The sequence below is a fragment of the Oryzias latipes genome, chromosome 7, assembly GCF_053564925.1.
Source record: "Oryzias latipes strain Hd-rR chromosome 7, Olatipes_Hd-rR_3.1".
Taxonomy (NCBI): Eukaryota; Metazoa; Chordata; class Actinopteri; order Beloniformes; family Adrianichthyidae; genus Oryzias; species Oryzias latipes.
In genome coordinates, this window is record NC_136243.1 from 25057937 (window position 1) to 25072963 (window position 15027).

The window sequence follows — 15027 nt, forward strand, 5'->3', positions numbered from 1 at the left end:
TTTTTCCACAGGTCCAGGCTCATAGGTCTAATTCTGAACAAATTCTGAGCTCATAATTTCACAAAGAGATGTTACATTTTTCCCAACAAAAGGTTTCAATGAACATTGTAACATATTCTAACAAATATTTTTCATTGCACCGTTAATAATCTCTTTTGTTAAAGAAGTGATGCAAAAGGCACTGAAAGCCGCTTTATTTCCAGATTCCTGAGGTCCACAGATGTCTGAGGGCTAAAGGAAGTCACTGTGGAAAACCTTTCTAGAGAACATCCTTTCTAAATAAAAACGTGTGTACATAAATATTTTATCCTAAAATAATTTGGAGATATACATATTTGTTCAGTTTAGTAAATTATGTAAACTGATCTTTACCTGGCCATCAACTGACTTTTTGTATGGAGGACCTTTTTGGATCCACCCATATCCTAATGTCTTTTTCCTACTCCTCTTGCTTCTCGACATTTTTCCTGTTTGATAAACAAACATGGTTACAAACCCGAGACAGCGTTGAAGTAACACCACATCCAAAACATACCTGTGCTCAGAGATTGTCTCCTCCTGGAACAGAATTTGGTTTGTACTCCAGAATAGGTCTTTGTGGTCGTAGGTCGACTTTAGATGAAGACTGTTAGCTGAAGCCTAAGTTGGAGAAAACGTTCAAACTTATGTATGTCCTCCCATTTTGGACACTTTGTGATTTACCTGAGATCCACAGCTTATTGCGCCCCTTCGGGTGCTGGGCAGAGTGGCTGCATGATAGAGACGATTCCAGGATTCAACAAGCCTTAACACAACAAAACAAGTGTTTACCAATAAAAACACAACAGACATCCAATAAGCACATCTTTTTTATTCTTTTTCAACATCATCTGTCTGTAATGATTGATCTTTAACATGTGAACAGACTCTGTCTGCAGCTGAAATAAAAAAACAACAACAAACATTTACCCTTTAATAAAAAAACAAAAATGGTAAAAAATGATATGCACCTTAAAGGGTTTCCTCTCTTTCCAGAACTGGTTTAATCTATATAGACATCGTCTATGTGTTTCTTTGTTTGGCTTTTTGCTCATGTGCTCATAGAAAACACTATCAAGTAACAGGACAACATCCTGCTTTTGGTCTAACTTTTTTACCACTGTGTTTACTAGTTTCTAATTTCTGTAGTAGTTGTCATGCAACCATTATAGCCACAAGACGATGTTCAAACACTGAGATTGGAGAGGATCCTGTACATTAAAAAGTAAAATAAACAAGCACACATCAAAATATGCAATCTGATCTCAATTTCAAATAGAACTTTTAACATATTTCTTGCTTAATAATCATTGATGATGAAAAATAAGATTTTTCCATGCTTATGAAGACGTTAGTACATTGAAACATGGGCCAGGCTACCTTTGTGTAATGAAAAATTCTAGGAAATTTTAAAACTCAAGTAACTGAAGAAGGTTGTGCGATACAAATTAAGAAAATTATGTTAATTTAGCAAATCCCAGGGCAGAAAAGAAAGATGACAAAATAGCAGAGGTGAGAAAGAGCTTAACAATATGCTTCTCTAATGTTAAAGGGAAAATTTACTTGATAATGTTTGTAGATTACACACACCAGCAATGGGTGTAACAACAATATATATGGTTCTGAACCAAGCTCAAGTTGTTTGCTGAGATGATACCAGGAGAGGATCTCCAACGAGGTTTGCTATAAATGTTTGTAGATGGAGGGGAAACAGAAGAGGAAATGCAGATGGTGGTTTGAAAGAGGGTATGGTGCAGGTGACAACTCAAATAAAAGGAAGTGGAAACCCATTATGAAAACTTGGATCAGAAAAAGGAAACATGGTAGAGTTATCCTCTCTTATCAACCATCTTAAAGTAAGAAGGCACATATGTAGCCATCTCCTAACCTCAGGTTGCACATGACAACCAAAAACAATATTAAGCAACAACAAATAAAATTATATTTTTTTATGTCTAACAGTCCCTTTTTTTTGGTCCCTCGATGTTCAATTGGGATTTTATTAAATTAATATTTAGTTTTTTGTATTATTTTATTACCACAAAATGATTACAAGAATCTCTGTCTTGTAATGTGTTTTATTTTATTTTTTCTGATCTACAATTGAAAGCTCTATTCATGAAATAAATTAGCAATACAATGCTGTTTAGAATATATTATTGCAAGCTTTCTTCATTGAAATAAATCATGAGACATTACTACTTTATTTTAAACTACTAGTAGTGAAAAGAACCCGCCTGCTGTTTTTTTTTTTACTGTCATTCAATTGTACATAATTCTAACATTTTTTAAAAGTTGTTAATTATAATTAGTTTGATAGGAAATACACTAGTTTTTTGTGGAAAAGATACATCATCTTTTGTGATTTAAAGAGTTTAAATGTATCTATGTGGCGGAAGAAAACACTTGAAAAGAGCAAGTCACACTACTGAAAAAGTAAAACATTAGAGCCAATCAGATTGCCCCCTTCCCACTTTCTTAGGCAGAAGCCACGCCCCCACCAGCCCGGCAGGCTGCTCCCACTGCACCTGAGGGCCCAGGTAATGTCTCCATCACAGGAGCTCTGACGGCGCGCGACCATGCAGCGACTGCTGACTGCCCCGCGCCTCCGCGCTGCCGGTGTCGTTGTCCTATGGCTGGTTTTGACACAAGCGTCTGGAGACTTACCCATATGCAAGGAGGTGAGGTCACACCTGTGCTCTCTGATCTGTGTTAGGAGGAGCATGAGGAGGAAAATGTTGCGTTAGGATTATGCGTCATTTGAGTGTGTAAATTCAATACTACTGGAAGTGCTGAATTGAATTTGGTGACTGCAAACGTAAGATGGTTTCAGTCTTTTTGCCTCTTGGCTGTGTGTGCACTATGCAGGCCTAGAAGTAAAACTCAAGGAAGCAACTTTTTCTTTAATGGGGTAATTTTTTCCTAATATTTTAAGGAAAACAACGTTTTTTAAAGCCACACTTTTGGGGAGACAAATATTCCTGACTGCAGCTGTTTCTATTTTAGATAAAATAATAATTCTGAGTTGTTGTTTTTTTTAAAGAAAAACTGTAAATTGTGTGTTCTTTATAAGGGCATCTTAAAATAAAAAATAAAAAAAAGATGTGCATTCATAATAAACAATGCCTGAATTGATTTCCAGTTATCAAAAGCTAGAGTTGTTGCTTTAAAGTAGATAATAAATTATGGTAACTTTAGAGCCAAAGTGGTTTGATGCACACTTGCATGGGTGTCAAAGGGGTCAAGGTTTCTTCAACATATATATTCATATAGCTGGAGGTGTAATCACATCCTGTTTCCATCTGTGCGGTTATGACTATTAGACCCTTTTTTCAACCTGTAACTATAGCATGACTCTGTGTGGCGTCCTCACTCACCTATATCTGAGTCCAGTTTGCATAACAGCAGTATAACCTTTTGATAAAACCCAAACTTCCCTTTTTATCAGATAACCCTGAACCTGAACTGTCCTGCAAGGTTTTATTGTGTTTCAGTGGACTAACAAAGCTTACCACAGCGCCCTAGAAGGTGAGCGTTTCCTTGACAATAATTTGGTCATGAGGCCTCGTTGCCTTGGTTTCCTCATGTTTGTTTAAAGAAGGCGATTAAGCCATGGGACATCTCCAATTTGATGCATTTTAACATTAGAGCATCCCATTCAACCCTGTGTTCAGCCCTCTGCACGGCTAATGTAGGCACTGTTGGAAAAAAAGCAGTAATAGAAGTGCTCCTGCTGCTGTGTTTCTGTTAACTATTAATCCTGAAAGGCTCAGATTGGTCTGATAAATGAACCATCTGGGGAAAAAACACCCTGCTTTTCAGTCAAGTCTTCACATCACTCACTAGTGAAAAACATGGCGAGTTGAAACCTTTATTATACTAACACCAATTTTCTAAAATTCTTCCCTTTATGTTAGAATATTAATCCTTAATTGTAAAAGTCTGCAGATGCTTCTTTTTCAGCTTAATAAAAATGCTCCTGAAGTCTAGCAGAGTATATCTTTGATAAGGGAGAAAAGTTGAAAAGGCTTCCATGGCAAACATTTGCCTCACCTTTTGTTTGTTCAAAAGGGCTGGCCTGGTTATAGAATAGAGATACAGAGGTCTTTCTTGACCTAGTGATCTGTTTTCACCAGCAATAACAGCATCTTTAGGTTTTTGGTTGGTGCGACCGAAACATGAGGGCTTTTAGTAGGGATGCCACAATTATTAACTGAACCCGAACCGTGTGTTACACCATCCCTGCTGCATACCAGTATGTTTACCTTGAAAGTAAAAAAAAAACAAAAAAACCCTGCTAAATTTAGGAAGAATATATTATTGTTTTATTACATAGTATAAGCAAACGTATTGTATTGTCAGTTTTTTTTGTATTTTTTTGTGGTTGAAATTTCACATCTGGTGATTCATCAAACCTCAGATCTTGTGTTTCTGTGAGCAGTGAGAAATGTTCATCAGTTTTAACACAAAAGTAATTTTTTTCAATGCAACATTTTATTTGCAATAACTGATTTTATTTTCTTCCCGTTTATTTTAACAGCATGTTTTAAGGCTTGTATTTCACATTAAGAGCTTTACTATCCAGGCGTGTGAATCTCACAGATGTGATTTCCTCCTGCAGTCTGATTACCACTTTGAGTACACAGAGTGTGACAGGCTTGGGACAAGATGGAGGGTGGCGGTTCCCAACAAACCCGACACGTGCACAGCTCTACCAGATCCAGTCAAAGGCACTCAGTGCAGTAAGTCTACAGCTTTTTTCATGAGGAGTGTGTGCCTTTTCTTCTCAGTTTTTGCTTTCGTTTTTTAGCCTTTTCCTGTGGTGAGGGTGAGTTCCTTGACATGCAGTCGCAGCAGTGCCAAAAGTGTTCGGCAGGAACCTACTCTCTGGGTACGGGTGTGGCATTTGATGAGTGGGACAGCCTCCCAACTGGATTTATCACTCAGGGGGTGATGGTGAATGAGGGAAAAACCCTTACTGACTGCTCTAAGTAAGAATCAACTGTCCCAAAAGCCCATTGTTTGTTTATCAGGGCTTCTGAAACTTCCTCTGTTGACTCTTTGTTTTTGCAGCTCCACCTGGACACCAAAGGGAGATTATGCGGCCTCTAACACAGACGAGTGTACTGCAACCCTGTCTTATGCTGTGGGCCTGAAAAAACCAGGAACTGTGACCTTTGAATATTTCCACCCAGACAGAAACCTTTACTTTGAGTTCTTTGTAAGTGCTGCTGTCGCTTCAATGTGTTTGGCATATTTTGGAAAGATTTGGTAAATGTGTGACTTCATCCTCCAGGTTCAAAATGACCAATGCCAATCAGCAGAATCAGAAAGCCGCTGGATAAAGGTCTCAGAGAAGGACTGGAACCAGTACACGGTGCAGCACTTCATCCATCCATGTTAATGTAATGTCGTCATTATTTCTAAAAATTTTTAATTTGTTCTCAACGATGGCCCAGGTTGATCTGACCAGTGGGAACAATGTGCTTTACTGGAGAACCACCTCATATGCTCTCCAGGGTGCTGCTGTCAAACCTGTGCTTTTAAGAAACATCCAGGTCTCAGGTACAGTGTTCCCTTCCCAGATGTCTCTTTGTTATTGATTAAATTATTATAATTAAATTAAATTATTGATGTCTGCTTTTCTTCCAGGGGTGGCATACACTTCTGAGTGTTTCCATTGTAAACCTGGCACCCACAGCGCGAAGGCAGGATCTGCACGCTGCACCCCCTGCCCTGCTGATACCTATTCCAACAAGGGTGCCACTGTTTGCCATCAGTGTGAAAAAGACAAATACTCTGGTATGTCTGTTTGCACTTTTCATCCTCTGTCAACAAACTGCAACCATGCCCCTCAGGAAATACTTGTGCATTCACAGCCGTTACGCATCTGCATGCAGTTACGCTTGTACAAATACATAAACGGACACACACAGCACCTATAACTTTCAGGTAAAATGCACATTTCTCTGCACAAATATCAGCTTTAGTTGTCACCTGTTTTTTGTAAATATTTTCAGAACCTGGATCTGGAAGCTGCAAGGAAAGACCAGCTTGTACACACAGTGACTACTTCTACACTCACACTCCTTGTGACTCGGAGGGAAAGGTAATTAAAAACAAAAGAGAAGACCAGGAAATACGAGCAAAACCACGCTTCGTCTTCAGAAATATAAGCTGTTGACTGAAGAAGTGATGTTTAGTTTGGTGTGTCCCCCTAGAACCAGCTTATGTACAAATGGATTGAACCTAAGATCTGCAGTGAGACTGCTGAGGGGGCTGTAAAGCTACCAGCGTCAGGAGAGAAGCAAACCTGCCCGCCGTGTAATCCGGGCTTCTTTGTCTCCAACTCGTCATCGTGCGAGCCATGCGGCAGCGATTCCCACTCAAATGGAACAGGTGCTTTAGCCTCTTTTTTTTCTTTTGAATTTAGGAAATGCTTCTTTGTGGTCAAAATGTAAAAGCTGAAGTCTTGAAAATGCAATGGCATCAATTGCTATTACAAGACATGAAGTGTGGTTCTAAAGCTAACAGAAGCAGTGAAGGCAAAAAAAAAAAGTAAGCTTTCTGGAGATGTTAATGATTTGATGTCATCCATCCATCCATCCATCCATCCATCCATCCATCCATCCATCCATCCATCCATCCATCCATCCATCCATCCATCCATCCATCCATCCATCCAGATAGTAAAATCCAGCATAACAATATGAACAGTTATTTACAGTTAGTTATGGCTCAACAAAACTTGCAGTATAACCTGAATAGTACTAACACTTTCACATTCTTAAATCCCAGTGTGTGTCAAATGTCCTGCTGGCACAGAGCCGCTGATAGGTTTTGAATACAAGTGGTGGAACACAATGCCGACCAACATGAGGAGCTCTGTCCTCGGTCAAGAGTACAGCAGTGATCCCAACAGAAGTACAGGTGAGAGCTAAACATATTAAATTTCTATCTGCCCCAATACTACAATATAGTTAAAACAAGACCTAACAGATGACAAAAATTTCCGTGCTTATTGTTATTAAGTATTATGGTAAGTAGTACATCTGTAAGAGTGTGTGTTTACTGCTATAGTTGGATGACTTACTAGCTGTTTAATTCCATTGGGATTGTTCTCATTTTTATTATTTGTGATGAAAGCATGGGAGGTGGCTGGAGAATATGTTTACACCACCCCAGGGTATCATGACACTGACTACTTGATGCTCACGCTCACTGTTCCGGGATACAGGTGACCCAAGTTCATTTTTATATGAATAAAATGTTTTTCTTTTTTTAATCAACAAATGATGTTTGTCTAAGACTTCAACCTGAACCAGTTTAAAAGCACATCTGAGATCAGAATTTCCAATTTATTAAATTGTTTTCTTGCTTACAGGATTCCTCAGTTTAATAATAAAGGCAGTGAAAGAGGGGAACTGTCCCGCATCTCTTTTGTCTTTGAGACCATGTGTACAACTGACTGCAAGTTTTACTTCCTGGCGGTAAGTTAAAACTGTTTCAACATAATTTTACCATTTAATTTCAACTTTTTATGTCATGTAAATGCAGTTTTTCCACCTTTAAATATATTAGAAATAAAGTTTGATAGTGTAAAAGAATACAAGCTGCCAGTCTTTCTCTGCAGGGCTATAGTGAGTGGAATAACTATGTGGTGGAGCAGTGGAAAGGTAGCAGCCGGAAGCAATCTTACTCCTATGTGATCCAGAGCAACAGGACCATCAGCTTTAGTTGGGCTTTGCAACGGACAGAGGAGTTATCCATGGTGAGGCATGTCACGAGTAGATTTTTTCCTTTGTGTAGCATTTCCTTGAGAATATTGAAAATTATTTTTCAAACAACAAATTTCAAATTCTTTCAGTGACACATCCCTCTCATTTAAGTGTAAAGTTCAGATCTTTAGTGGAATTATTGAAATGTGATATATGGGTATCTGTCAGTGTCATGTTTCATCTTGGCACAGATAACTGGAAAGTCTAACCACATAGAAAAAAATAAATGATGCTTCACTTTTTTCAAATCTGTGCATATTTGCAAGATTATTTTTTAAATCTCATTTTCAGTACTAATATGAAGTCTGACTAAATCAAAACAAATGATAAAAAACTATTTGTCTTCTTTTTGTTTATAAAAACTGTTTATAAATGAGCTAACTTTTTATTGGCCTGTTTAAAATAATTATATGAATATTACAGACTATGTGTGATTGCATTGGTAATAAAAAATAAGGGTCAAAGTTAATTACTGTTTCAAATTTTATAGGTTATTGATGGTGCAAATTTAGCTTTTGTGGCTCCTTGTTTCCTTCAAAAAATGTTATTTTAAACACTGCACTTTAGATGGCAGTCTTGAGCTACAAGATTTTATTTCACTGTCGTACACTTCATGCTTTAGTAACCAAGTTAAACCATAAACTCTGATTTTTCTTTATCTTGAAGAGGCAGCTACAGTTTGAACACACAACCTCACAGTGCTTTCTTTTCTCCCAGAACAAGACGTACAACTCTGACTTTGCCAAGATATACTCAGTCCACATCACCAATGTAGTCGGAGGCGTGGCCTCTCAGTGTCGCCGCTGTGCTCTGACATCTGTGGGGACAGACTCCGCCTGTGTTCTCTGTCCACCAGGACACTTCATGGTCAGTGAGACGGGAGCATGCAAGAGCTGCCCACCAAACTCTATCACCAAGGCCAGTCAGCCAGTTGGAGAGGAAGCTTGTGTTCGTTGTGGACCAAATACAAGGAGAAACAAGGTAAGAGAGCAATATCTGCTAAGGAAGTCCAGATAACACTTTTACCACCCTCTCAATGAAATGATAGAGCACATTGAAAACATATTTTCAAAACATTGAATGTAGTACTCACCCAAGGCAATATAATTATTTTCTTTTTTCTTTTTTCGGGGGTCAGGTTGTTTAAGGGTTGAAGGTTTTTTATTGGCAGTTGTATCATGTCAATCCATGGTTTTCTATATGAGAAAAACACACACACACACACACACACACACACACACACACATATATATATATATATATATATATATAGAGTGAAATATAATAGTTTCCTTTTTTTATTTTTTATTTTACTAAAAATCGAGAATAGTATATCTTCTTTAAAACCACTAATAGGTTCAGTAAACACAGTTTATTTGGGAATCATTTTTACAGATAAAGACACAGTATTGTCCACGCATTCTGTTTAGTACATTTGAATACGATGGAGTTTGATCAAAAAAAGTAAGTTAAAAAAAACTATTAAACATTGTTTTTAAAGCCCCACTCTGATTTTAAATAAAAGTGTTTTTGGTGTTTTTACGTGTAGTATTTTTCTCAGCATGGAGGACATATAGAAAATTAAGCTTAAATAGGCATTTTTCTGAGTATTTATTTTTAAAAATCAATGGGAATCAGGAGCTGACGCAAAAATGGTGTTGGAAAAAAATGTAGGTGTGACATAGAAGCTACAATGACAAGCCACAAGCTCCATTCTGATGCATCTACTTATAGATGATATAGATGATGTAGTTCCATGTATGCCTTCGTTTTCCTCGTTCGTTCTGGCATCTGGATCAAAACCTACACAGCTGGATAGCTCCAATATTGCTTTCCATTTTTGTTGCACCGGTAATGTTAGGTTGAGGTTGTGAGGGGCTGTATACTAGTGGGAAAGAGTGGAAGCCATAGGTGGAAACATATAGATGATGGGAAGCGGGGCGGGCTTATTCCATGGCAGCAGACCTGCCCACAACTCAGTGGTAAATTTTTAAGAAGATTTGTCCTAGAATGCGACACCGGTTTTTAGATTTTTGGCTAGAAACGGCATAATCATAATTAAAGGCCACTGGGAACGCTTTTACAATAGTTTAAAAGGTGATCGGAGTGAGACTTTAGGGGTTTTATAACACACTGCCTTATATAAGTTAATATGAACCCAAAACAACATGACTGCTTTTGTAAAGTGATTAAACCCAGTAAGTCATCTGCACATAAATTCTACCATCTGTCTAATTTGGGATTTTCCACAGGCAGACCATTCCTTGAAAGCAGAGTAAGATGTGCCCCTGCTTATTCTCATTTTGCAGGCTCACACAGCTTGTGTCAGTGACTGTAAAGTGGATGTTAAGACAACAGAAGGGACCAGGCTGCACTACAACTTCTCCCCACTGTCCAATGTCACCGAATTCTACAGCAGCCCAAGCTTCACCAGCAAAGGCCTGCGCTATTTCCACCGTTTTAGCCTGGGTCTGTGTGGGGCAGAGGTAAAAAAAGACATTAAAATACTCCTTTAACACTAAATCTGTTTAGTGTGCATACTATATTATATGTGTACCTCTCACAGAACAAAGTGCCCGCCTCTTGTGTGGACAACGTAACAGAGAATGAGAGAACAGTCAAAGGTTACATCTGTCAGTCCACTTTGGTTCCCTCGGACCTCAGGGCTCAGAAAATGGTGTCAGGTCAACCTTTCCTCATCGGGGACTCCCTTGTTGGTATGGATTGAAACCGCTATGATTACACTTTTTAATTATCCCTGGCCTCCTGAGAACACTTATTGTGCATTTACTCATAGGAGTTTATTAGCAACACAATCAGTTCATTAGCTTACAAACCAGTTTTTCCTACTTTTAGAGGAAAATGTGTCTATTTTTAATGAAAAGCGTAACAAGTTTACGTGAGAAGGTTTAATATTACAACCACTTGTGCATTGTGCAGCAACATTCAATTTGTCTTAATTACATTTCTTGAATGCACAAACAGAGAGCAGTGAAAATAAAGAAAGAGAAAAATTTTAAGCGGAGGAGAATACAGTTCAGGTGTCAGAAAATATGTTTAAAATAAATCAAAAACACTGCATTTACTCACCCTCACTGCAATTAATCTATTAGACATACCTAAAGTAGATATTCAAAAACTGCCCTTGTGTCTGACTCAAGCAGAGAGAAGGTTTTTGAGCAAAAAGGTGGTATTTTCTGTGTTCCTTTGAAAGGTAGATGCTCTTAACGTTTAAAGCTGACTCGGAAAAGGTCACCAGTCCACACGCAGACAGACAAGCACACACACACACACACACTCACATTTACTCCTGTTGGACAGTTTAGAGTCAACAACCAACTTATGAAGAATGTTTTTGGACTGTAGAAGGAAGCTGAAGAAAACCCACACATGCACTCATAGAGCATGCAAGCCAGCCTGGATTTGAACCAGGGTCCTCTTGCTGGGAGGCAAAGAGCTAACCACCTGCTCCTTAGTTTTCATGACTAGAAAATAAAGTAATACACATCAACCAGTTTTTAAAGCTAGACTGTAAACACTTTGATTTTAGCATGGGAGTTCATGGGAAATTGCCCCCTACCTCCACTTTAAGGAACTTCCGGGTTATCAGAAGATGGTTATCAGAAGATGAAGACTTCACTGAAAGTCAGATAAATCCACTTAAAGTTATAAATAATTGGTTGTAAGTTGTAATTTAAATATCATTTAAATAAAAAACAATAAATGAGTTATTTCCGAGTCAGTTTTTTAACAGTTAAAATTTCTTATTCTAATTTACAGACAAGATGATTTACACATAAGTAGTGATTATGGTATTGCTGGATTGTTTGTAAGGAAAATATGATGGTGATGATGAAGTTTGTTTCTGGTGTGTAGTAAAACTGTAAATCTTTTGATCACAAAGGTGTTTCCACTGAGACGACCCTGCTTGGGATCTCTTCCCCAGCATGGTTGTTTCCATCAGCATCCGAACTTCCAGATGTTATATTCTATTACCGGTAAATAATTGCTGTGTCATTTTGTATTATGAAAAGTTTAAAAAGTAACTGCATGATGGAGAACTTTTTTTTTAAACACAATCATAATTTTTTTTAGGTCCAGTGACATAACTCAGGCTTGTAAACAGGGGAGGTCAGCCACGATCAGACTCAGATGCAACCCTGCAATAGCAGCTAAAGACTTCATCCATTTACCAAGGTATACTACAAACAAGTTCACCTGGCTTTAGATGATTTATTGAGACAATTTTATTGTGTAATATAGCTTCACTTTGCACCAGCTCAAAAAGCCTGAAATGATTCTTTCCTGACTTCACAGTAACTGCTCCGAAGGGACATGTGATGGCTGTACTTTCCATTTCTTGTGGGAGAGCCAGCATGCGTGCCCTCACTGCACCAAAAACCATTACAAAGAAATTGTCAGTGCTTGCATCCAAGGAATACAGGTTAGTGTTGCATAACTGTGAAACATGCAGACTCCTCTCCTCTCCTCTCCTCTCCTCTCCTCTCCTCTCCTCTCCTCTCCTCTCCTCTCCTCTCCTCTCCTCTCCTCTCCTCTCCTCTCCTCTCCTCTCCTCTCCTCTCCTCTCCTCTCCTCTCCTCTCCTCTCCTCTCCTCTCCTCTCCTCTCCTCTCCTCTCCTCTCCTCTCCTCTCCTCTCCTCTTACCTTACCTTAATTGAATTTAAACTTTACCTGAATAAATCACATTAAAAATCTCAAAGTTTGGCAAAAGTTCACTCATGTGGAAAATCTGCTTCATGTGCTCTCCAGAAAACCACTTACATGTGGCAGCAGCCTCTGCAGTGTAATGGAGGAGTCTCACTACCAGGACAAAAAGTCAGCGCTTGTGTGAGTCTGGATTTTTGGCTTAAGTTTGGTGTTACGACTGGAACCATCGGTGCCCTGCTTCTCGTCAGCATCAGCTGTTATTTTTGGAAGAAAACTCGCAAGTGAGACATTACCTTCTGTTTCATTTTTCTGTATCTTTGCTCACAAGTGACAGATCGTGTGAGTCTGTCAGACCTGGGAATGCTGAAAAAACAAAAAGCACACTCAGTATTAAATGTTTTAGATTATAAGACAGAAAATGTGAGTATGAAAATGTTGAATATTTAAACACACCACAGTTCCATTTTCAGCTTTCCTCAGACTTGTTGCCAGCTATTCTGGTCTGGATGGTCTGCTGATCGAAGAATTCCAGCTTGACCTTTTTATAACTCAGCTATGATGAATTAACCATGACGTCAGAAAATTTGTTTACTTGTGAGATCAGCAGCTTGAGCTTTTCCAAAGTCCAAGTAATGCCTGGAATAACACACAAAATGCAGAAAGCTTGGGAAAAAAAGGTTGCTGATGAGAGAAAAGATGAGAATTTTGCCAGCTTTTCTTTCTTTGGTTATTAAAGAGAACGTGTAGATCCTAAAAAAATAAAATGCATCAGCTTTTAAGGCTGGTCAGAACACAGTAGTAACATAAATGGAGTTGAATATTTCACTGAGACATGGTCAGGGCACATTGGAACATATTTAGCTGTTGCCAGGCTACAAATGCAAGCAGCTCCATGCATTTACGGCTGTTTATGGAGTGTCTCACCACACCTCTTCCTCCACCTCTACATCTCTAACTTTAAACATTGACTTTATATTGTTTTAGAATAACTACCTCCAAAAATAGGAACGTATTAATTTGGGGAAAAAAACAGTAGCAAAAGATAAATATGTTTGGCAGGAGTTTTATTGGAATGGAAATATTTTTTTCTTAGTTTATGTAAGAGTAGTAGTTGTATTACCCCTATATGTTTGCATTTTTGTATCAGATAGAAAACAGAAACACACTTATGTAAAAAAAAAAAGCTCCCCTGAAAAGGATTAAAAACAATTCAACCATATGTTAAATTAAGCTGATTTTCATTCTTATATATATATATATATATATATATATATATATATATATATATATATATATATATATATATATATATATATATATATATATATATATATATATATATATATATATACAGTATATACAGTATTACATTAGTTCATTTCAAGTAATTCTTGTGACTATTGTGGGGTTTTTCTTTTATAAAATGGAGGAGATGCCAATCATTTCATTCTCGATTGTAAATATATTTTTAAGTCAATGTGTCAGGTTCGTTATGACTTCATCATGCTATTCCTCCTCTGCAGACTGCAGTACAGGTACTCGAAGTTGATGATGAGCTCCGGAGGCAAAGAGTGTGAGCTGCCCACTGCAGACAGCTGTGCAATAATGGAGGGAGAAGATGCAGAGGATGACCTCATATACTTAACCAAGAAATCCCTCTTCAGCAAAATTAAATCTTTTTCCCGAGAGGTCAGCAGCTCAATAACTGCCCTCAACATCAAACACTGATGTTAGTCTTTTCATTGGTTTGGTTGGTATTCTCATGCTTTCTGAAATTATGTTTGCAGAGGACATCTGATGGGTTTGACTCGGTTCCCCTCAAGTTCTCATCTTCTCGCCATCAACAAGCTGAAGATGAGGACTCTGATGATGCTTAAGTCAGAAGATGATCACAATGATAAATTTGCAAAAGTCTGGAAGTTTTATTTTGCATCTCAAGACACCTTTCACAACTGTGTTGAAGTCTGAAAAATATCTAAATTATGTATTATATAAGTTACCAAAGATTATAGTCTTTTTGAGAGTTAATTGAAAGAATAAAAGTTTATTTAGTATTTCTCATATGCTAGAGTGCCACCTTGAATGCTGATATGGAAAGTGTCTTTATGGGTTTCTACAATTTTTTAGACCTATGATGATTTATTTCTCTAACATAAGTTAACAATAGAGGACTTTCATTATTGTGATTTCACACAACCTTGATTTGCAGACTTTTATTTCCAATTTTTCTTATTACTGCTGTTTTTTTAAATCTGGTTACCGTACTGTGTTTATTTGGTAAGGTTTCATATTTGATAGAAAGTTAACGCAGCGACTGTGGCAACATGTATGTTTTTCTTTTTGACTGTTCATTACTTTAACATTAAAATATGTTTTACAGTTTAACGTTTTTAAGTTGGAGTGTTTACAGTGTGCAAACATGTACTGCCTATGTGGTAGATAAATAAATACTGGTACTTGATACCAAAACGTGATGATGGCTTCACTTAAGATCAAATGCAAAGTTGATTTTAACTCTAAACTAACAGGTGTAGTCTAATACATTTGCTAAACAGGATCAAAC

At 37.8% G+C, this 15027-nt stretch overlaps 1 protein-coding gene and 1 long non-coding RNA gene across 2 annotated transcripts; one reads left to right on the forward strand and one right to left on the reverse strand.

The window, feature by feature from the left end:
* The first annotated feature begins 2507 nt into the window (after positions 1-2507).
* Positions 2508-14933, forward strand: elapor1 (endosome-lysosome associated apoptosis and autophagy regulator 1). Its single transcript, XM_023956558.2, has 22 exons — positions 2508-2699; positions 4640-4760; positions 4829-5009; positions 5092-5239; positions 5315-5395; positions 5478-5583; positions 5671-5820; positions 6039-6127; positions 6240-6417; positions 6817-6948; positions 7165-7255; positions 7403-7508; positions 7652-7789; positions 8514-8777; positions 10106-10282; positions 10363-10513; positions 11701-11794; positions 11892-11993; positions 12114-12240; positions 12567-12745; positions 13988-14153; positions 14252-14933. Exons 1-22 carry the CDS (start codon positions 2598-2600, stop codon positions 14339-14341), a joined length of 2973 nt encoding a protein of 990 aa, XP_023812326.1. The 5' UTR covers positions 2508-2597; the 3' UTR covers positions 14342-14933.
* Positions 8925-13050, reverse strand: LOC144994109 (uncharacterized). The gene is made up of 3 exons (XR_013657522.1): positions 12918-13050; positions 12758-12827; positions 8925-8992 (listed from the first exon to the last, which is right to left on the reverse strand). It is a non-coding gene; the product is annotated as an uncharacterized LOC144994109 (long non-coding RNA).
* Positions 14934-15027: the final 94 nt, after the last annotated feature.

Bases quoted from the DNA above. Each gene is read 5' to 3' on its own strand.
- elapor1 (XM_023956558.2), top strand. From the start codon at position 2,598: ATGCAGCGACTGCTGACTGCCCCGCGCCTCCGCGCTGCCGGTGTCGTT. The intron at 2,700-4,639 runs GTGAGGTCACAC...TTCCTCCTGCAG, and splicing joins ACTTACCCATATGCAAGGAG to TCTGATTACCACTTTGAGTA. The intron at 12,746-13,987 runs GTGAGACATTAC...CCTCCTCTGCAG, and splicing joins TTTTGGAAGAAAACTCGCAA to ACTGCAGTACAGGTACTCGA.